This window comes from Bos javanicus, chromosome 18, assembly GCF_032452875.1.
Source record: "Bos javanicus breed banteng chromosome 18, ARS-OSU_banteng_1.0, whole genome shotgun sequence".
NCBI lineage: Eukaryota > Metazoa > Chordata > Mammalia > Artiodactyla > Bovidae > Bos > Bos javanicus.
Genome location: NC_083885.1, coordinates 8,800,749 through 8,822,993, shown reverse-complemented (window position 1 = coordinate 8,822,993; position 22,245 = coordinate 8,800,749). Strand labels below are relative to the sequence as shown.

Genomic DNA, 22,245 nt, shown 5'->3' with positions numbered 1-22,245 from the left:
CCTCTGTGCGACCCCATAGACAGCAGCCCACCAGGCTCCACCGTCCCTGGGATTCTCCAGGCAAGAACACTGGAGTGGGTTGCCATTTCTTTCTCCAGTGCACGAAAGTAAAAAGTGAAAGTGAAGTCGCTCAGTCATGTCCGACTCTCAGCGACCCCGTGGACTGCAGCCTACCAGGCTCCTCCGCCCATGTATTTTCCAGGCAAGAGTACTGGAGTGGGGTGCCATTGCCTTCTCTGTTAGACGGCTAAGGTTAAGCTTAAAATGAATGATCAAAGAGGTTATGTGTTCATTAAAAACAATCTGATAGACTGGCTAAATTATAGACTCACTGAGGACTGTATTGATTCCTTACAATATATACCAATGACCTCTTCCCTTGAAGCACTAACCGCGCTATGTTGCTTGTGTTTCTCTTTCTCCATCCTCCTTCTCCAAACCTAATCAAGATCTAGGTCTGAATTTCCAATGGCCCCCTCACTGCCCTCAAACTCAAACCTGAAGTCAGATTCACCATATGGCATCTCTCCATTATCACCCTTTTCAGGCACCCTTATTCCCATCTATGGTACCTTTCATTTTATCTTCTCTCATGAGCATATCCTACATCCAGTCAATTACCACGTTTCATGTCAAGCAGGGTCTTGTGCCCATAAAAGATGTTCAACACTTACTTGCCGATGAATGGACACATTTTATATTCTGGAAACATTTATAGCTGACCAGTAACTGTAGCTATGGCACTGAAAATGACAGCTGTTAAAGAGCAAGGCTTTGGGTGGCAGATGGGGCTGAGCTGGGTTTAGTCTCATAAGATGCTTACTTCTTAGAAGAAAAGTTATGACCAACCTTGACAGCATATTAAAAAGCAGAGATATTACTTTGCAAACAAAGGTCCATCTAGTCAAAGCTATAGTTTTTCCAGTAGTCATGTATGGATGTGAGAATTGAACTATAAAGAAAGCTGAGCACCAAAGAATTGATGCTTTTGAACTGTGGTGTTGGAGAAGACTCTTGAGAGTCCCTTGGACTGCCAGGAGATCCAACCAGTCCATCCTAAAGGAAGTCAGTCCTGAATATTCATTGGAAGGACTGATGCTGAAGCTGAAACTCCAATACTTTGGCCACCTGATGTGAACAACTGACTCATTTGAAAAGACCCTGATGCTGGGAAAGATTGAAGGTGGGAGAAGGGGATGACAGACGATGAGATGGTTGGATGGCATCACTGACTCAATGCACATGAGTTTGAGTAAACTCCAGGAATTGGTGATGGACAGGGAGGCCTGGCGTGCTGCAGTCCATGGGGTCACAAAGAGTTGGACACGACTCAGTGACTGAACTGAACTGAACTGATGTTGCTTAATATTCCAAGGACTTTGGACACATAATTTCCTCATTCATAAGATGTTAGTTACTAAGGCTGTGGGAATCAAATATAAAGAGTATGTAGAGCTCTGAGTGCAGAGATGTTATTTCCTTTAGTCCCTAGTCCACTGTCAGCCTAGAAAAGGAAATGGCAACTCACTCCAGTATTCTTTTTTTTAATTGAAGGATAATTGCTTTACAGAATTTTGTTGTTTCTGTCAAACCTCAATATGAATCAGCCATAGGTATACATATATCCACCCCCCTTTTGAACCTCCCTCCCATCTCCCTCCCCATCCTAACCTTCTAGGTTGATACAGAGCCCCTGTTTAAGTTTCTTGAGACATACAGCAAATTCCTATTGGCTCTCTATTTTATATAAGGTAATGTACGTTCCCATGTTACTCTTGCCTGGGAAATCCCACGAGCAGAAGAGCCTGGTGTGCTACAGTCCATGAGGTCTCAAGAGTCAGATGTAGCGATTAAACCACCACCACCCACTATCAATGTTTATCCATTTCAGCAGACTAACGTTAAAGACATGGAGTAGCAATCATGGTCAACAAAAGAGTCCAAAATGCAGTACTTGGATGCAATCTCAAAAACGACAGAATGATCTCTGTTTCCAAGGCAAACCATTCAATATCACAGTAATCCAAGTCCATGCCCCAACCAGTAACACTGAAGAAGCTGAGGTTGAACGGTTCTATGAAGACCTACAAGACCTTTTGGAAATAACACCCAAAAAAGATGTCCTTTTCATTATAGGGGACTGGAATGCAAAAGTAGGAAGTCAAGAAACACCTGGAGTAACAGGCAAATTTGGCCTTGGAGTACAGAATGAAGCAGGGCAAAGGCTAATAGCGTTTTGCCAAGAGAACGCACTGGTCATAGCAAACACCCTCTTCCAACAACACAAGAGAAGACTCTACACATGGACATCACCAGATGGTCAACACCAAAATCAGATTGATCATATTCTTTGCAGGCAAAGATGGAGAAGCTCTATACAGTCAGCAAAAACAAGACCAGGAGCTGACTGTGGCTCAGATCATGAACTCCTTATTGCCAAATTCAGACTTAAATTGAAGAAAGTAGGGAAAACCACTAGACCATTCAGGTATGACCTAAATCAAATCCCTTATGAAAGTGAGAAATAGATTTAAGGGCCTAGATCTGATAGAGTGCCTGATGAACTATGGACAGAGGTTCCTGACATTGTACAGGAGACAGGGAGCAAGACCATCCCCATGGAAAAGAAATGCAAAAAAGCAAAGTGGCTGTCTGAGGAGGCCTTACAAATAGCTGTGAAAAGAAGAGAAGTGAAAAGCAAAGGAGAAAAGGAAAGATATAAGCATCTGAATGCAAAGTTCCAAAAAATAGCAAGAAGAGATAAGAAAGCCTTCCTCTGTGATCAATGCAAAGAAATAGAGGAAAAAAACAGAATGGGAAAGACTAGAGATCTCTTCAAGAAAATTAGAGATACCAAGGGATACCATCTTTCACGCAAAGATGGGCTCGATAAAGGACAGAAATGGTATGGACCTAACAGAAGCAGAAGATATTAAGAAGTGGCAAGAATACACAGAAGAACTGTACAAAAAAGATCTTCACAACCCAGATAATCACGATGGTGTGATCACTGACCTAGAGCCAGACATCCTGGAATGTGAAGTCAGGTGGGCCTTAGAAAGCATCACTACGAACACAGCTAGTGGAGGTGATGGAATTCCAGTTGAGCTATTTCAAATCCTGAAAGATGATGCTGTGAAAGTGCTGTACTCAATATGCCAGCAAATTTGGAAAACTCAGCAGTGGCCACAGGACTGGAAAAGATCAGTTTTCACTCCAATCCCAAAGAAAGGCAATGCCAAAAAATGCTCAAACTACCACACAATTGCACTCATCTCACATGCTAGTAAAGTAATGCTCAAAATTCTCCAAGCCAGGCTTCAGCAATACATGAACCATGAACTTCCAGATGTTCCAGCTGGTTTTAGTAAAGGCAGAAGAACCAGAGATCAGATTGCCAACATCCGCTGGATCATCAAAAAAGCAAGAGAGTTCCAGAAAACCATCTATTTCTGCTTTATTGACTATGCCAAAGCCTTTGACTGTGTGGATCACAATAAACTGTGGAAAATTCTGAAAGAGATGGGAATACCAGACCACCTGACCTGCCTCTTGAGAAACCTATATGCAGGTCAGGAAGCAACAGTTAGAACTGGACATGGAACAACAGACTGGTCCCAAATAGGAAAAGGAGTACATCAAGGCTGTATATTGTCACCCTGCTTATTTAACTTATATGCAGAGTACATCATGAAAAATGCTGGGCTGGAAGAAGCACAAGCTGGAATGAAGATTGCCGGGAGAAACATCAATAACCTCAGATATGCAGATGACACCACCCTTATGGCAGAAAGTGAAGAGGAACTCAAAAGCCTCTTGATGAAAGTGAAAGAGGAGAGTGAAAAAGTTGGCTTAAAGCTCAACATTCAGAAAACGAAGATCATGGCATCTGGGCCCATCACTTCATGGGAAATAGATGGAGAAACAGTGGAAACAGTGTCAGACTTTATTTTTTGGGGCCCCAAAATCACTGCAGATGGTGACTGCAGCCATGAAATTAAAAGACGCTTACTCCTTGGAAGGAAAGTTATGACCAACCTAGATAGCATTTGCAAAAGCAGAGACATTACTTTGCCAACAAAGGTCCATCTAGTCAAGGCTATGGTTTTTCCAGTAGTCATATATGGATGTGAGAGTTGGACTGTGAAGAAAGCTGAGCGCCGAAAAATTGATGCTTTTGAACTGTGGTGTTGGAGAAGACTCTTGAGAGTCCCTTGGACTGCCAGGAGATCCAACCAGTCCATCCTAAAGGTAATCAGTCCTGGGTGTTCTTTGGAAGGAATGATGCTGAAGCTGAAACTCCAGTACTTTGGCCACCTCATGTGAAGAGTTGATTCATTGGAAAAGACCCTGGTGCTGGGAGGGATTGGGAGCAGGAGGAGAAGGGGAGGATGAGATGGCTGGATGGCATCACTGACTCAATGGACGTGAGTTTGAGTGAACTCCGGGAGTTGGTGATGGACAGGGAGGTTGGTGTGCTGCAGTTCATGAGGTTGCAAACAGTCGGACACAACGGAGACACTGAACTGAACTGAACCGAATGTTATGTTTAAAGGAGACCAGAGAATTCCCTGGTGGTCCAGTAGTTAGGACTCCTGACCTTCACTTCTGAGGATGCAGGTTCAATTCCTGGACAGGGAGGTAAGATCCCCCACAAGCCACGTGTTATATGCCCCCCACCCTCCCCACCACAGCCACCAGAAAAAAAATTTTAAGGAAGCTAAATCCCAAGCTGAGGCCAACAGTATTCCATTTTAGAACACAAATTGGGCTGTTTAGTAAGTCCTAGAAAGGGGTGACCATCCACCTAGGACTCTGTTTGGGGCGTAAGATAAAGACTTCCACATTAAACATATTCTTCTTCCCTTCCCTGATCTCTCTTCCACTGTACCTACTTTTGAAAATTCCAATTAAAAATTATGAAATTAAAAAAAAATATCCAACTCAACAAGTTTTAATAAGTGCTGGCTGTGTGTGTCATGGCTGATTAACCAGTTGCCTGGAAGACCTTATCGTCCTTGTAGAAAGTAACTTTTTCAGATCCTAATGAGCTCCCTCCCACACCCAACCCTGGGCTTCATGCCGCTCTGGGAATCTTTCTGGAGGCACCCTCCATTTCTTTGTTGGCCATTGTTTTTCCTTTTAGTTCTCTTTTTATCCTACCTAACCTCACCCGTCGCCACGTCAGCAGACAAAATCGCCTCTCTCCCTCCCTTCCCCCTCCTCTTTCTCATCCACTAGCTCCATCTATAACTGTGAGTGTGAGTGTGTGTGTGTGTGTGTGTATCATTTCCAGTTTACAGAGGAGAAAACAGTACTTTGAAAGATCACACTGCTAGTAAGAGGTATCTAGCAGATATCAGGCTGCCCCAGATCCTTGACCATTTTAAAAAATTGTTTTAATTGGAGTATACTTGCTTTACAGTATTGTGTTAATTTCTGCTGTACAATGACGTAAATTAACTGCGTGCACATGCTAAGTCACTTCGGTCATGTACCACTCTTTTTGACCTCGTGGACTGTAGCCCTCCAGGCTCCTCTGTCCATGGGATTCTCCAGGCAAGAACACTGGAGTGGGGTGCCATTCCCTCCCCCAGGGGATCTTTATGCATACATATATCCAGGGCTTCCCAGGTGGCGTTAATAGTAAAGAACCCGCCTGCCAATGCAGGAGACATGCCTTCAGTCCCTGAATGGGGAAGATCCCTTGGAGAAGGGCGTGGCCACCCACTCCAGTATTCTTGCCTGGAGAATTCCATGGACAGAGGAGCCTGGCAGGCTACAGTCCATAGGGGTCTCAAAGGGTCGGACACGACTGAAGCACTTAGCACACAGCACACACAGGTATCCCCTCCCTCTTTGGCCTCTCTTCCACTTCACCCCAATCCCACCCCTCTATTTCGTTCCTCCAGGGGGCCTTCCCAACCCAGGGATCATACCCAGGTCTCCCACACTACAGGCAGAGTCTTCACCATTTGAGCACCCCCACCCCGGGAAGCCCCTTCCCACTCCTCTAGGTCATCACAAAGCGCTGAGCTGAGCCCCCCGTGGTACACAGCAGCTTCCCCCCAGCTCTCTATTTTGCACACGGAGGTGTATATGTGCCTTGACCATCTGGAGGGGCTCTCATCCATAGCGCACTTCACTCCCAGCAAGCAGAACCTGTGACCTTGTCCACCGGCTGCCCAGAATGCTGGAGTCCTTTTAGGCAGTGGCCACGGAAAGCCAGAGGGCTTCCCTGGTGGCTCAGACAGTAAAGAATCCACCTGCAATGCAGGAAACCTGGGTTTAGTCCCTGGGTTGGGAAGATCCCCTTGGAGGAGGGCATGGCAACCCACACCAGTATTCTTGCCTGGAGAATCCCCATGGACAGAGGAGCCTGGCGGGCTCCAGTCCAAGGGGTCGCAGACACGACTGATCGACTAAGCACAAACACAGCAGGGAGAGCCAGCTGGAGTTTCAGCCTCTCCTCCTCTTGCCAAAGGGGGTGGGGGTGACAGCCCTTGAGTAATGATTGACAGGTATGAGGGTATCCCCTGGCCCGCAAGGCAGAGAGCTCTCGCCTGTGACACCCGGACCTCCTGATCTGCCCCGGGCTACTGAGCTAATACTGGAGCCAAACGCACTTCCCTTGTTGCTGAATCGGGGCTTGGCCTCCTCCCCTTCCCTGTTCATCTTCCCTCCTCCATGACCTATCACCCTTAACCTATAAACCTTTCCAATAAATTCCTTTCACACAAATCGCCTCAGTCCCTGCCCCTGGAGAACCTACCCTGAGGCAGTGTGCACGCAAGTTTCCAACCCAAGCCTGTCAGACTTCAACCCTCTTTTGCCTCCATGGTGCTTGACACGCTGTTGCAGGGTGGCTGGGCTCTTCAGTAATCTCACAGCCATTTAAGAAAATTGACTGACTGCCATAAGCCTTTGGGCCTTGAAGACAAACGTAGGTTTGAATGCCCTAAGTGCTATAATTATATGTCTTGGAGACAAAAGCCCTTTATTTTAACAAAGTGAAATAAGGGATTCAAGGAAAAAGATTTTTTGAACTTGTAATTATCTTACACTTGGGTCCATAATTAAGTAGACACTTGGTCCACTGTAGTGGGCCAAGCCCCAATTCAGCAACAAGGGAATATGATCTCTTTGTTAAATGGTTTTGTTATGAGAAATGGAATATTTCCTGCTATATCCATAAACAAGAATATCACAGTCATCAAGGATTGCAACCCTTCAAAGTAAGGTGGTGAACCCCAAGGGCACTCAGGAAGGAAAAGAATATCTGCCACCTAGCAGCCATCAGACTGCAGCCACTCCCTGCAGTGAGCCCTGAGGAAAGGAAGCTCAGGATGTGAAAACACGGGACCCAGGAAGCCAAGGCGCATATGAAAGGAATGATCTTAGTGAGCCCTCATCTTCCCATACAGAGAAAAGCCCCAAATTCCTTAACTTAGAATATTTGATCTTCTTTATTTAACAATAACCTTCTGAGGTTCAGACTACCTGCTCTTTGTTTCAAAAGTTCTGGATAACCTTGGCCCCTCTCCTCACCTCCTCCGAGCGATTTTCTCAGGGTTACTTGAGATGCTGTCTAAAGTAAAAGCTTGAGAGGCTTGGCTTGAGGCCCTAAAAATTTCCACCAAATAAAACATGATTCTCAACTTTTAGATTATGAATACATTTAAAGTCCACGGTTACATAAGTAATATAACTACATTAGACAAATTCTGAGGGAAAAACAAATCTAAGTACTCTGATCCAACCATTCACATACTATTTCCTTCTAGTGCTTTTCATGTTCGTGTGACATGGATATAGTCTTAGCCAAACACCAGGATCCCCTGGGTGCTTTCCCTTAGTTCAGTTTCCATGTTCTAGACAGTTGTCAGGTCATTTTACAGGAGTTTTTCAAAATCTCTTTTTACATCCGGAGACTATACCAATCATTTGTCACCATTTTGTTTTTTTCTTCATTTTAATGACATTTGTTGCTTTCTTTCTAATTTTACAATGTTGTCACCATTTTGATGGCTTTTGATAGTTCACAATTTTAAATAACTTTGTAAATGTACTGGTTTGGTTTGCATCTTCCCTTTTTCTCACATTTCAGATTATTTCTTTAAGAGAAATGTCCAAATCTTGAATTATCAGGTAAAAGAATAACATTTATGGTTTTGAGGTACACTGCCACATTTCTTTATGTACCCCCCCCCAACCCTAAAATGTGTACTGATTGACAGTAGAAGCCAACCTGAAGCAAAAGCTGTTCCAAGTCATGATTCTTTAAGGAGTTATGAACTGGATTACTATGATGGTGCACTCAGTCACCCACAGCCAGACATTCTGGAGAGTGAAGTCAAGAGGACCTTAGGAAGCACTGCTGTTAATAAAGCTAGTGGATGTGACAGAATTCCAGTGAAACTGAAATTCAAATTCAAAACCCTAAAGGATGATGCCATCAAGGTGTTGCAGTCAATATGTCTACAAATCTGAAAGACCCAGGAGTGGCCACAGGACTGGAAAAGGTCAATTTTCATCCCAATTCCTAAGAAGGGGAGAACTTAAAGAATGTTCTAACCATCGGACAATTGCATTCATCTCCGTTGAAATAAGGTCACGCTTAAATTCTTGCATACTAGGCTTCAGCATTATGCAAACCAAGAACTTCGAGATGTCCAAGCTGGGTTTAGAAAGGGAAAAGGAACCAGAGGCCAAATTGCCAACATTCGCTGGATCATAGAGAAAGCTAGGGAATTCCAGAAAAACATCTACCTCTGTTTCATCAACTATGCCAAAGCCTTCGACTGTGTGGATCATAATAAACTGTGGAAACTCTTAAAGAGATGGGAATACCAGACCATCTTACCTGTCTCCTGAGAAACCTGTATGTGGGTCAAGAAGCAACAGTTAGAACCCTGTATGGAACAACTGATTGGTTCAAGACAGAAAGGAATGCGACAAGGCTATCTGCTGTCACCCTGTTTGTTTAATCTATGTGCTGAGCACATCAGGAGAAATGCCGGGCTGGATGAGTTACAAGCTGGAATCAACATCCGTGGGACAAACATCAACAACTTCCTTTATGAAGATGATACCACTCTACTGGCAGAAAGCACATTTAGAAGAAGTCCTAAATGCGAGTGGCGGCTGCGCTGTGCTGGAGCAGCCATGTGCAGATACCCCACGTCCAAGGTCAGAAAAACCTCAGTAAGATGGTAGGAGCTGGAGCGGCTGTGAGGAGATATCCCACGTCCAAAGGCAAAGGAGAAGCCCTAGCAAGACGGTAGGAGGGGCGAATTCGCATTTAGAATCAAACCCCATGCCCGCCAGAGATGCTCAGAGGGCTCAAACAAATCTTGTGTGCACCAGGACCCAGGGACACCAGAGACTGAGACAGAACTGTGTTTGAGCATCTCCTGTGGAGGTATGGGTCAGCAGTGGTCTGCCGGAGGGACAGGAGCTCTAGGTGTGGGTATGGCATAACTCCTCTTGGAAGAGGTTTCCATTAACCCCACTATACAGCTGCCAGAACTCACACAAGACTGTGATTCTGGGAGGGCACAACAGAAACCTGTGCAGCAGGACTAAGGAGAAAGGAACAGTGACCCCACGGGAGACTTGCCTGTGGGTGTCCAGGAGTCTCTGGTGGAGGCGTGGATCAGCAGTGGCTTCCTGCAACACTGGGGGCACTTAGTATAACAGTGCATGCCTGGGATCTTTTGAGGGAGGTCACCATTATCTTCATTACCTCCACCAAAGTTTCAGTTCGGTTCAGTTCAGTTGCTCAGTCGTGTCCAACTCTTTGCGACCCCATGAATTGCAGCACGCCAGGCCTCCCTGTCCATCAACAACTCCCGGAGTTCACCCGAACTCATGTGCATCAAGTCAGTGATGCCATCCAACTATCTCATCCTCTGTTGTCCCCTTCTTCTGCCTCCAATCCCTCCCAGCATCAAGCTCTTTTCCAATGAGCCAACTCTTTGCATGAGGTGGGCAAAGTATTGGAGTTTCAGCCTCAGCATCAGTCCTTCCAATGAACACCCACAACTGGTCTCCTTTAGGATGGACTGGTTGGATCTCCTTGCAGTCAAAGGGACTCACAAGAGTCTTCTCCAACACCACAGTTCAAAAGCATCAATTCTTCAGTGCTCAGCTTTCTTTATAGTCCAACTCCCACATCCATACATGACCACTGGTAAAACCTAAACCTATTAGATGGACCTTTGTTGGCAAAGTAATGTCTCTGCTTTTGAATATGCTATCTAGGTTGGTCATAACTTTCCTTCCAAGGAGCAAGCGTCTTTTAATTTCATGGCTGCAACCACCATCTGCAGTGATTTTGGAGCCCCCAAAATAAAGTCTGACACTGTTTCCATTGTTTCCCCATCTATTTGTCATGAAGTGCTGGGACCAGATACCATGATCTTAGTTTTCTGAATGTTGAGCTTTAAGCTAACTTTTTCACTCTCCTCTTTCACTTTCATCAAGAGACTTTTTAGTTCCTCTTCACTTTCTGTCATAAGGGTGGTGTCATCTGCATATCTGAGGTTATTGATATTTCTCCCGGCAATCTTGATTCTAGCTGGTGCTTCTTCCAGCCCAGCATTTCTCATGATGTACTCTGCATATAAGTTAAACAAGCAAGGTGACAATATACAGTCCTGACGTACTCCTTTTCCTATTTGGAACCAGTCTGTTGTTCCATGTCCAGTTCTAACTGTCGCTTCCTGACCTGCATATAGATTTCTCAAGAGGCAGGTCAGGTGGTCTGGTATTCCCATCTCTTTCAGAATTTTCCACAGTTTATTGTGATCCACACAGTCAAAGGCTTTGGCATAGTCAATAAAGCAGAAATAGATGTTTTTCTGGAACTCTCTTGCTTTTTTGATGATCCAGTGGATATTGGCAATTTGATCTCTGGTTCCTTTGCCTTTTCTAAAACCAGCTTGAACATCTGGAGGTTCATGGTTCTTGTATTGCTGAAGCCTGGCTTGGAGAATTTTGAGCATTACTTTACTAGCATGTGAAATGAGTGCAATTGTGCGGTAGTTTGAGCATTCTTTGGCATTGCCTTTCCTTGGGATTGGAATGAAAACTAACTTTTTCCAGTCCTGTGGCCACTGCTGAGTTTTCCAAATTTGCTGGCATATTGAGTGCAGCACCTTCACAGCATCATCTTTCAGGATTTGAAATAGCTCAACTGGAATTCCATCACCTCCACTAGCTTTGTTTGTAGAGATACTTTCTAAGGCCCACTTGACTTCACATTCCAGGATGTCTGGCTCTAGGTGAGTGATCATACCATCGTGATTATCTGGGTCTTGAAGATTTTTTTCGTACAGTTCTTCTGTGCATTCTTGCCATCTCTTCTTAATATCTTCTGCTTCTGTTAGGTCCATACCATTGTTGTCCTTTATCCAGCCCATCTTTGCATGAAATGGTCCCTTAGTATCTCTAATTTTCTTGAAGAGATCGCTAGTCTTTCCCATTCTGTTGTTTTCCTCTATTTCTTTGCATTGATCGCTGTTCAGTTCAGTTCAGTCACTCAGTCATGTCTGACTCTTTGCCATCCCATGAGTTGCAGCATGCCAGGCCTCCCTGTCCATCACCAACTCCCGGAGTTCACTCAAACTCATGTCCATCAAGTCGGATGATGCCATCCAGCCATCTCATCTTCTGTCATCCCCTTCTCCTCCTGCCCCTAATCCCTCCCAGCATCAGAGTCTTTTCCAAAGAGTCAACTCTTCACATCAGGTGGCCCAAGTATTGGAGTTTCATCTTTAGCATCAGTCCTTCCCAAGAACACCCAGGACTGATCTCCTTTAGAATGGACTGGTTGGATCTCCTTGCAGTCCAAGGGACTCGCAAGAGTCTTCTCCAACACCACAGTTCAAAAGCATCAATTCTTCGGCGGTCAGCTTTCTTCACAGTCCAACTCTCACATCTGTACATGACCACAGGAAAAACCATAGCCTCGACAAGACGGACCTTTGTTGGCAAAGTAATGTCTAGGCTTTTCAATATGCTATCTAGGTTGGTCATAACTTTCCTTCCAAGGAGCAAGCGTCTTTTAATTTCATGGCTGCAATCACCATCTGCAGTGATTTTGGAGCCCAAAAAAATAAGTCTGACACTGTTTCCACTGTTTCCCCATCTATTTCCCATGAAGTGATGGGACCAGATGCCATGATCTTAGTTTTCTGAATGTTGAGCTTTAAGCCAACTTTTTCACTCTCCTCTTTCACTTTCATCCAGAGGCTTTTGAGTTCCTCTTCACTTTCTGCCATAAGGGTGGTGTCATCTGCATATCTGAGGTTATTGATATTTCCCAGCAATCTTGATTCCAGCTTGTGCTTCTTCCAGCCCAGCGTTTCTCATGATGTACTCTGCATATAAGTTAAATAAGCAGGGTGACAATATACAGCCTTGACTATTCCTTTTCCTATGGATTGCTGAAGTGAAGTGAAGTCGCTCAGTCGTGTCCAACTCTTTGCGACCCCATGGACTGTAGCCTACCAGGCTCCTCTGTCCATGGGATTTTCCAGGCAAGAATACTGGAATGGGTTGCCATTTCCTTCCCCAGGGGAGCTTCCAGACCCAGGGATCGAACCCGGGTCTCCTGCATTGTAGGCAGATGCTTTACTGTCTGAGCCACAAGGGAAGCCCCAGGTAAGGCCCACAAGGGTAAAATGATTGCTGAGCCCCAGGTAAATATCAGGGAGGGAACACAGCTCCACCCATCAACAGAAAATTAGATTAAAGATTTACTGGGCATGGCCCAGCCCATCAGAACAAGACCCAGTGTCCCCCTCAGTCAGTCTATCCCATCAGGAAGCTTTCATAAGCCTCTTATCCTTTGCCATCAGAGGGCAGATAGACTGAAAACCACCATCACAGAAAACTAACCAATCTGATCACATGGACCACAGCCTTGTCTAACTCAATGAAACTATGAGCCATGCATGTAGGGCCACCCAAGATGGACAGGTCATGGTGGAGAGTTCTGACAAAATATGGCCCGCTGGAGAAGGGAATGGCAAACCACTTCAGTATTCTTGCCTTGAGAACCCCATGAAGAGTATGAAAAGGCAAAAAGATAGGACACCGAAAGATGAACTCCCCAGATTGGTAAGTGCCCAATATCTACTAGAGATCGGTGGAGAAATAACTCCAGAAAGAATTAACAGATGGAGCCAAAACAAAAACAACACCCAGTTGTGGATGTGACTGGTGATGGAAGCAAGATCCGATGCTGTAAAGAGCAATATTGCATAAGAACCTGGAATGTTAGGTCCATGAATCAAGGCAAATTGGAAGTGATCAAACAGGAGATGATAAGAGTGAATGTTGACATTTTAGGAATCAGTGAACTAAAATGGACTGGAATGGGTAAATTTAACTCAAATGACCATTATATCTACTACTGTGGGCAGGAATCCCTCAGAAGAAATGGAGTGACCATCATGGTCAACAAAAGAGTCTGAAATGCAGTACTTGGATGCAGTCTCAAAAATGACAGAATCATCTCTGTTCATCTCCAAGGCAAACCATTCAATATCACAGTAATCCAAGTCTATGCCCCAACCAGAAATGGTGAAGAAGCTGAAGTTGAATGGTTCTATGAAGACCTACAAGACCTTTTAGAACTAACACCCAAAAAAGATGTCCTTTTCATTATATGGGACTGGAATGCAAAAGTAGGAAGTCAAGAAACACCTGGAGTAACAGGCAAATTTGGCCTTGCAGTGAAGAATGAAGCAGGGCAAAGGCTAATAGAGTTCTGCCAAGAGAATACACTGGTCATAGCAAACACCCTCTTCCAACAACACAAGAGAAGACTCTACACATGGACATCACCAGATGGTCAACACCGAAATCAGATTGATTACATTCTTTGCAGCCAAAGATGGAGAAGCTCTATACGGTCAGCAAAAACAAGACTGGGAGCTGACTGTGGCTCAGATCATGAACTCCTTATTGCCAAATTCAGACTTAAATTGAAGAAAGTAGGGAAAACCACTAGACCATTCAGGTATGACCTAAATCAAATCCCTTATGATTATACAATGGAAGTGAGAAATAGATTTAAGGGCCTAGATCTGATAGATAGAGTGCCTGATGAACTATGGACAGAGGTTCGTGACATTGTACAGGAGACAGGGAACAAGACCATCCCCCAAAACAGAAATGGAAAAAAGAAAAATGCCTGTCTGAGGAGGCCTTACTAATGGCTGTGAAAAGAAGAGAAGTGAAAAGCAAAGGAGAAAAGGAAAGATATAAGCATCTGAATGCAGAGTTCCAAAGAATAGCAAGAAGAGATAAGAAAGCCTTCCTCAGTGATCAGTGCAAAGAAATAGAGGAAAACAATAGGATGGGAAAGACTAGATATCTCCTCAAGAAAATTAGAGATACCAAGGGAACATTTCATGCAAAGATAGGCTCAATAAAGGACAGAAATGGTAGGGACCTAACAGAAACAGAAGATATTAAGAAGAGGTGGCAAGAATACACAGAACTATACCAAAAAGATCTTCACAATCCAGATCTTCAATACCCAGATAGTGTGATCACTCACTTAGAGCCAGACATCCTGGAATGTGAAGTCAAGTGGGCCTTAGGAAGCATCACTACGAACAAAGCTAGTGGAGGTGATGGAATTCCAGTTGAGCTATTTCAAATCCTGAAAGATGATGCTGTGAAAATGTTGCACTCAATATGCCAGCAAATTTGGAAAACTCAGCAGTGGCCACAGGACTGGAAAAGGTCAGTTTTTATTCCAATCCCAAAGAAAGGCAATGCCAAAGAATGCTCAAACTACCGCACAATTGCACTCATCTCACACACTGGCAAAGTAACGTTCAAAATTCTCCAAGCTAGGCTTCAAGAATACTTGAACCAGGAATGTCCAGATGTTCAAGCTGGTTTTAGAAAAGGCAGAGGAACCAGAGATCAAATTGCCAACGTCCACTGGATCATCAAAAAAGCAAGAGAGTTCCAGAAAAACATCTATTTCTGCTTTATTGACTATGCCAAAGCCTTTGACTGTGTGGATCACAATAAACTGTGGAAAATTCTGAAAGAGATGGGAATACCAGACCACCTGACCTGCCTCTTGAGAAACCTATATGCAGGTCAGGAAGCAACAGTTAGAACTGGACATGGAACAACAGACTGGTCCCAAATAGGAAAAGGAGTACATCAAGGCTGTATATTGTCACACTGCTTATCTAACCTATATGCAGAGTACATCATGAGAAATGCTGGGCTGGAAGAAGCACCAGCTGGAATCAAGATTGCCGGGAGAAATACCAATAACCTCAGATATGCAGATGACACCACCCTTATGGCAGAAAGTGAAGAGGAACTCAAAAGCCTCTTGATGAAAGTGAAAGAGGAGAGTGAAAAAGTTGGCTTAAAGCTCAACATTCAGAAAACTGAGATCATGACATCTGGTCCCATCACTTCATGGGAAATAGATGGGGAAACAGTGGAAACATTGTCAGACTTTATTTTTGGGGCTCCAAAATCACTGCGGATGGTGACTGCAGCCATCAAATTAAAAGACGCTTGCTCCTTGGAAGGAAAGTTATGACCAACCTAGACAGCATATTGAAAAGCCTAGACATTACTTTGCCAACAAAGGTCCATCTTGTCAAGGCTATGGTTTTTCCAGTCATGTATGGATGTGAGAGTTGGACTGTGAAGAAAGATGGGCGCTGAAGAATTGACGCTTTTGAACTGTGGTGTTGAAGAAGACTCCTGAGAGTCCCTTGGACTGCAAGGAGATCCAACCAGTCCATTCTGAAGATCAGCCCTGGGTGTTCTTTGGAGGGAATGATGCTAAAGCTGAAGCTCCAGTACTTTGGCTTCCTCATGTGAAGAGTTGACTCATTGGAAAAGACTCTGATGCTTGGAGGGATTGGGGGCAGGAGGAAAAGGGGACGACAGAGGATGAGATGGCTGGATGGCCTCCCCAACTGGATGGACGTGAGTTTGAGTGAACTCCAGGAGTTGGTGATAAACAGGGAGGCCTGGCGTGCTGTGATTCATGGAATCGCAAAGAGTTGGACATGACTGAGCGACTGAACTGAACTGAACTGAAGAGGAACTAAAGAGCCTCTTAATCAGTATGAAGGAGGAGAGTGAAAGAGCTAGCTTAAAACTAAACATTAAAAACCCTAAGATCATGGCATCCAGCCCCATTACTTCATGGCACATCAGGGGGAAAAGTTGAAAGTAGTGACAGATTTCCTCTTCTTGGACTCTAAAATAACTGTGGATGGTGACTGCAGCCATGGAATCAGAAGACATTTACCTCTTGGCAGGAAAGCTATGACAAATCTAGACAGTATGTTGAAAAGCAGAGACATTACTCTGCGGACAAAGGTTCATTCACATAGTCAAGGCTATGGTCTTCCCAGTGGGTATGGCTGTGACAGCTGGACCATAAAGAAGGCACAGCACCAAAGAATCGATGCCTTTGAACTACCGTTCTGGAGAAGACTCCTGAGAATCTGCTGGACAGCAAGGAGATCAAACCCATCAATCTTCAGGGAAATCAACCTGGAATACTCATTGGAAGGACTGATACTGAAGATGAAACTCCAGTATTTTGGCCATCTGATGCAAACAACTGACTCATTGGAAAAGTTCCTGATGCTGGGAAAGATTGAGGAAAGAAGGAGAAAAGGCCATCTGAGGATGAGATGGCTGGATGGCATCGCTGATGCAATGGACATGAACTTGGGCAAACTTTGGGAGATGGTGAGGGACAGGGAGGCCTGGTGTGCTGCAATCCATGGAGTTGTTAAGAATTAGACATGACTGGGCAACTGAGCAACAACAAGAGTCTAACTAACTAAATTCATTTAAAATTTTCCTATTTAGTACAAAGGTCTTGAGAGCTTCTCTAGAATTGTATGCAGTCTATGGCATTCCTCCTGAAAGTGACTTGAAAGGCTCAATTCAGTCAGCCTTAAGGTATGTCCTTCCTTTCTTAAGCCTAAGCCTCCTAATTGCTAAGCATTTCATTGAGGGATTAGTCACTGGGTTTGAGTTGCCTAATTGAATCAGTCATTTTCCGTGCCACTGAACACAAGTCAGGACATTTCAATGGCTGATGTGAGCTGAGCTGGGTGTGTATTTGGTACGTTTCTGCATGCCTCTGTCTTCAAAAGCATAGGATAAAGAACACTGACAAGACAAACAAGCAAGAGACAATTCCCGCTTTCTCGGTTACCTTGAAGTTTGCTTCTGTTTATCCTAAGCTTTAGTATTCTTATCTATTAGTCTTAGAAGTGCTGCTTCTTGAAATCCATTTCCCAGGAATATTTGGACCTCCAAGAAATCATGGCCATTAGTGTCAACAACAGCATCATGATTATTTTTTTCTAACATGCTTCACTGTTCTGTCTTCTTTCATGCAAGTGGAAAAGTACAAAAAATAAATTGGAACTGGAATTACTCTGAAGACTGTGGGGACTTGCTACTACAGACTGAACAGAAAAAATTATACTGTTCTTACAGCTTTTCACCCAGCCAGCCCTATAACATTTGAGTGAAACAGTGGAAAACCCAGCCAAGTCCTCCAGATGCGTGACTCCAGGTAACACCAGACATTAGCGTAGATAAACATCCCATGGATCAACTGAATTTTCTACCTTTGAACTGTTTTGGTGATTTTTCTTTTTCACTGCAGAAGCTTGTTTTCTGCAGCACTTCAGAACTCCAACAAGTGCCTACTTGCATCTCATTTTAAGAGAGAATTTCATGAACGAGTTAAAAGTCAAGAGCAAGATAGACAAGTCGCTTTCTAGTCCCTTTCTCGGTGACTTGGGAAATCGCCTGATTTGGTTCCGTTCATACTGCCTGTTTGCCTTCACTTCACTCCCGTGGGTCACAACCTAGGGGTGGAGAGTGGGGTAATGACCTCCCTCCCAGCAAATGGTTCTGCAGCTGCCGTCCTCACCGTGGCTGGACTTTCTGGGTGAGGATAACACTAGGTAACCCTAATTAAAGTCCTATCCAAGCTCAAACTTCACAACCAAACAAACCAGTTTTACAGCACCTAGGAATTTAGTTTGGCCTCACACTTGCAGCAGGGGGAAAAGCAACACAGGAAAAGGAAAAACAGCTAGCACCTCGGCCAACAGGCAGCCAGCCGCCTTCTGGACACCTTGCCAAATTGATCCAATTAAGAAACATTAGCAGTCCCAAGAGAGATCTGAAGGCAAAGGTTCGGATGAGACACAAGGTTCCTGACAGCAGTTGGGGAAAACCGCGACGTTTTCCAGCCCGGGTGAGTCTCTTTGATATTTAAATAATGAAGCAAAGTACAAGGATAACCTCAATTTGAGATCTTTTTTGTGCATCTCAGGAATAAGAAGCCAAGTCTAAAACACAGCTAAACATTAATCTCAGAACGAAATTTGGTTTTAGCTTTAAAAAAAAAACAAAACCTATAGGGCTTTCCTGGCTATGATGAAATGAACCGCCTTGCCTTATTTGTACATATCCTGGGAAATTAACAAAATTATGACTTAGATAGATGTTCCCTTCCAAGTCCCTCGTACCACCATCCTCATCAAAGGCACCTTCTAAAGAAAGCAGATCAAATCGCTGTAGTGAAAGACACTGGGGATGTGCTTGCATTTACTCCATGCCAAATATTTTCTTTTTAAACCTAATCTGAAAAAAAGTCCTGCTAAGGCAAAGCAAGGGCCAGTTCCGGCCCTGAGCAGGGCTGTCCACTTACCTGTTATCAGCACCGCCTTTTGATCCACAGGTAACAACTCTTGGCCAGAAAAGTAAGTATACATGACGAAATACGACAGGGAGAAGAGGACCAAGCCCCAGAAGAGGGACAGGCTGATCAGGCAAGCGCCTCCCCAGAGGCCCACCAGGCAGACCACCTTTCTCCCCACCTGCCCTGGGCTAGTCTTGAGTTTGCAAAGAATTGTTCCTCCCAGCACTGCGGTGACAGTCAGGAAGAGCCACCCAGGCTCAGAGAAGAAAGTGCCCATTCTTGGTGACTCTGCACCTTTCCGTGCTTACGGCCAGTGAGTCAAGTGGGCAAAGGCAGTCTGGAGGCAGCCTGGGTTATATGGACGGGGAAGCAAGAAGGGAGGGGGAGAAAACAGCCCCAGCTCACTTTGAATGAGTATGAATTAAGCATACTCATATAAGCCACATATTTCCTGGTGGGTAATTTAAATCAATCTGCAGTTTAATATAAATACTAGAGCACTGACTATTTGATTACAACCCCCCACGCCCACTGCACACATGACACAGATGTGTACTCATCCACAACAAACACACACATCATTTTTTTTTTAATCACCTCTGGAGAGATAACTAGTTAGGTAATAATTGACAGAATTCAAACTGTATTAACAGTAAATGACGAAACCTCTAGCTTGGAGGAGATCTTTCAGTGCCTGTGGTGTGTGGGTCAAGGTTCTTTTCTGACCCAGGGGTGTGTGTGTGTGTGTGTGTGTGTGTGTGTGTATGTAAATCCAAGCAACCACTCTGGAAGGGAAACAGATCAGTGATTTCGTCCATATCTGCAGCATTCCTGCCATCTCCCACTGGAGCCAGGCTGAAGGGTTGGATGGAAAAGAGAACACAGAAGTAGAGGAAGAGAGTCTCAGCAAATGAGAAGTGCTCTGGTCTCACCGGAGGAAAGCCAAGCCAGGGAGAGATAACGCTATAATAAAAATATGAGTAATGGCCGATAGATACCTATTTGTGCCAGGAGCCATGTTCAGCTGAGACCCTATTTTCTGCCAAACTCTGCTCCAGGCACTAGCGCTCAACAGTCAATATGCACAGTCACTCTGAACACAGTATCTCCATGAAATAACTTCTATCACTGTAGTGATTTTATGGGTGAGGACACTGAGGCACACAGAGCTTAAGCGACTTGCCCAAGATCACACAGAAGTGGAAACGAGCAGTCTTATTTCAGAGTTTTATGCTCTAACCACTCTACTGTGCTAGGAGAAAAAAATTAAAGACAATTCGTATATTATGTACTAGCTCTTCTCTATTTTAGCCTCATCTGAAGCATGAAATAGTTCAAGGTGGATGTTACTATGCACATTTTACAGTGTGGAAAATTGAGGCTGGAAGAGGATTAGCTACTTAAGAATAGTGGGTCAAGACCCACAACCATGACTCAATTTTCTCAAAAGGCAGCACTCCGGAGCATTAATGCTGACAGCCCCAAGAGGTCACCAGCGTACTTGGGTTTACAGCCTCGCCTGCTCTGGGCACCTGTCTGGGAGGGACCCAGAATTCTGATCAAGCTGTTGGCATCTCTGGAGAAACAAGAAAAGTCCTCAGTCTGAGGTCGGATTGGCTCTACTCAAATCCAATCTCAGCTCTGCAGCTTAATAGCTAGGTTGTCTTGGGTGGGTGATTCTTTTTCCCTAAACCCTCATCTCCTCAGCTGTAAAATCATAAAAACACTAAGGTGAAGTGCTAAGCACATCCTGCCTGGCACAGAAGGAGCCTCATCAGTGCTGGTAATTTGCATTTTTTCAACAGGAGAGAAAGAACCAGAGGAGGAAAACAGAGCACCTAGTGGCGTGTGGATTTCTCACAAACCCTGGCTGCAGTTAGCACGTGCTGAGGGTGGGGAGGAGATGGGGGATTGTGTTATTGCTGTTCAGTTGCTAAGTCGTGTCCGACTCTTCTGTGACCCCATGGACTGTAGCCAGCCAGGCTCCTCTGTGCATGGGATTCTCCGGGCAAGAGTACTGGAATGGGTTGCCATTTCCTCCTCCAGGGGATCTTCCCAACCCAGGGATTGAAGCCACGTCTCCTGCGTTGGCTGGTGGATTCTCTACCACTGAGCCATCAGGGAAGCCCAAGGTCAGGTGAGAGGACTCCAGTGATGAATGATGGGGCGGAGGCAAGACTTTGGAGGAAGTGTACGTAGCAGCCCATCAGGTAGGTAGAGCTTTGGATAGGAGTCGGCGAAGCTATTTTCTGGCCTCAGATGAGCCTGAGATGAACCACTGGGCTCAGCCAGCTCAGCTGTAAAGGGAGATAAGGCCAAGCCACCTGGGCTTGGTGCTATCTCAAGACCCAAGGAGGGATAGTTCTTGGACTTCCCTGGTGGTCCAGTGGTTAATCACCTTCTGGATCGTCATCTTCCAATACAGCAGATGCACGTTCGATCCTTGGTCAGGGAGGTAAGATCCCATGTGCCTCGCGGCCAAAAAACCAAAATATAAAACAGAAGCACTATTGTAACAAATCCAATAGAGACTTTTTAAAAAATGGTCTACATCAAAAAATCTTAAAACAAAAAAGGGAAGACTGGGTGTGAAACTTATTGTGCTGTGGAACCATGAGGGGGTGACAACAAAGCCCTTATGGGGGTCTCACTTGGGGCAATGGCCCTTCTTGTCTGCTCTCCCAGCCACAAGGACATCAGAAGTTGTCGGCTTCAGGTCAGGGAGCTGAGGGATAAGGATGTGAAATCTTGCTTGGTGAGCCCCGAGATCACCCTCACTCCACACACCCCATTTCTTCCTGTCAGCTGTCCACAAAGCCATCCCCAGAGCGGGTACCTCATGGTCCTTGTGGCCTCCTCAGCTAGGAGGATTCAGTCAAGCTAACTCTGATGTCAGACGGATTCTAGGTGAGGATGCGGCTCTTGGCCAGGGCCCTCTGCACTTTTTCTGGCCCATGGGGCTGGGACCTGACCCCCATGCGGGTTTTCTGACAGCGCACACCCACCAGAGACACAGCGAATCTTCTCTGGTGGCGGCCCACGTAGCTTCCAAGCTGCTCGATGCTGGGGCCCCCAAGGAGAAAGCAAAAGATGCTGTGATGTGAGGGAAGGGGGTATGCTATATTAAGAATATAAGATTTATTTTTGTTGAATGTTGATGTACAATGTTGTGTTACTTTCTGCTACACAGCAAAGTGATCCAGTTACACATATAGACACATACTTTTTTATATTATTTTTAATTGTTTATTATTATTATCATTTTGGCTGTGCTGGGTCTTCGTGGCTGGGCGAGGGCTTTCTCTAGCTGCGGAAGTGGAGGCTCCTCTTCGCTGTGGTGCACAGGCTTCTCATTGCAGCGGCCTCTCTTGCTGCAGAGCATGGGCTGTACGTGCATCAGCTCAGTAGTTGCAGCAGGCAGGCTTAGTTGCTATGTGCCACGTGGGATCATCCTAGACCAGGGATCCAACCCGTGTCCCCGGCACTGGCAGGCAGAGTCTTAA

General features: G+C 44.9%; 1 protein-coding gene and 1 long non-coding RNA gene across 3 annotated transcripts in view; one reads left to right on the top strand and one right to left on the bottom strand.

Moving 5' to 3' along the window:
• HSD17B2 (hydroxysteroid 17-beta dehydrogenase 2) overlaps positions 1-19,216 on the bottom strand; it is a 90,857-nt gene extending 71,641 nt beyond the window's left edge. Inside the window, exon 1 of the mRNA XM_061386850.1 lies at positions 18,752-19,216. Within this exon, the coding sequence (XP_061242834.1) occupies positions 18,752-19,019 (268 nt within the window). The 5' untranslated portion in view covers positions 19,020-19,216. The remainder of the gene's footprint in view (positions 1-18,751) is intronic.
• LOC133230016 (uncharacterized) overlaps positions 17,762-22,245 on the top strand; it is a 28,293-nt gene continuing 23,809 nt past the window's right edge. The window contains exon 1 of one of the 2 annotated variants that reach the window (XR_009730710.1): positions 17,762-18,295. This is a non-coding gene — a long non-coding RNA (uncharacterized LOC133230016). The remainder of the gene's footprint in view (positions 18,296-22,245) is intronic. The other variant, XR_009730711.1, reaches the window with a different exon arrangement.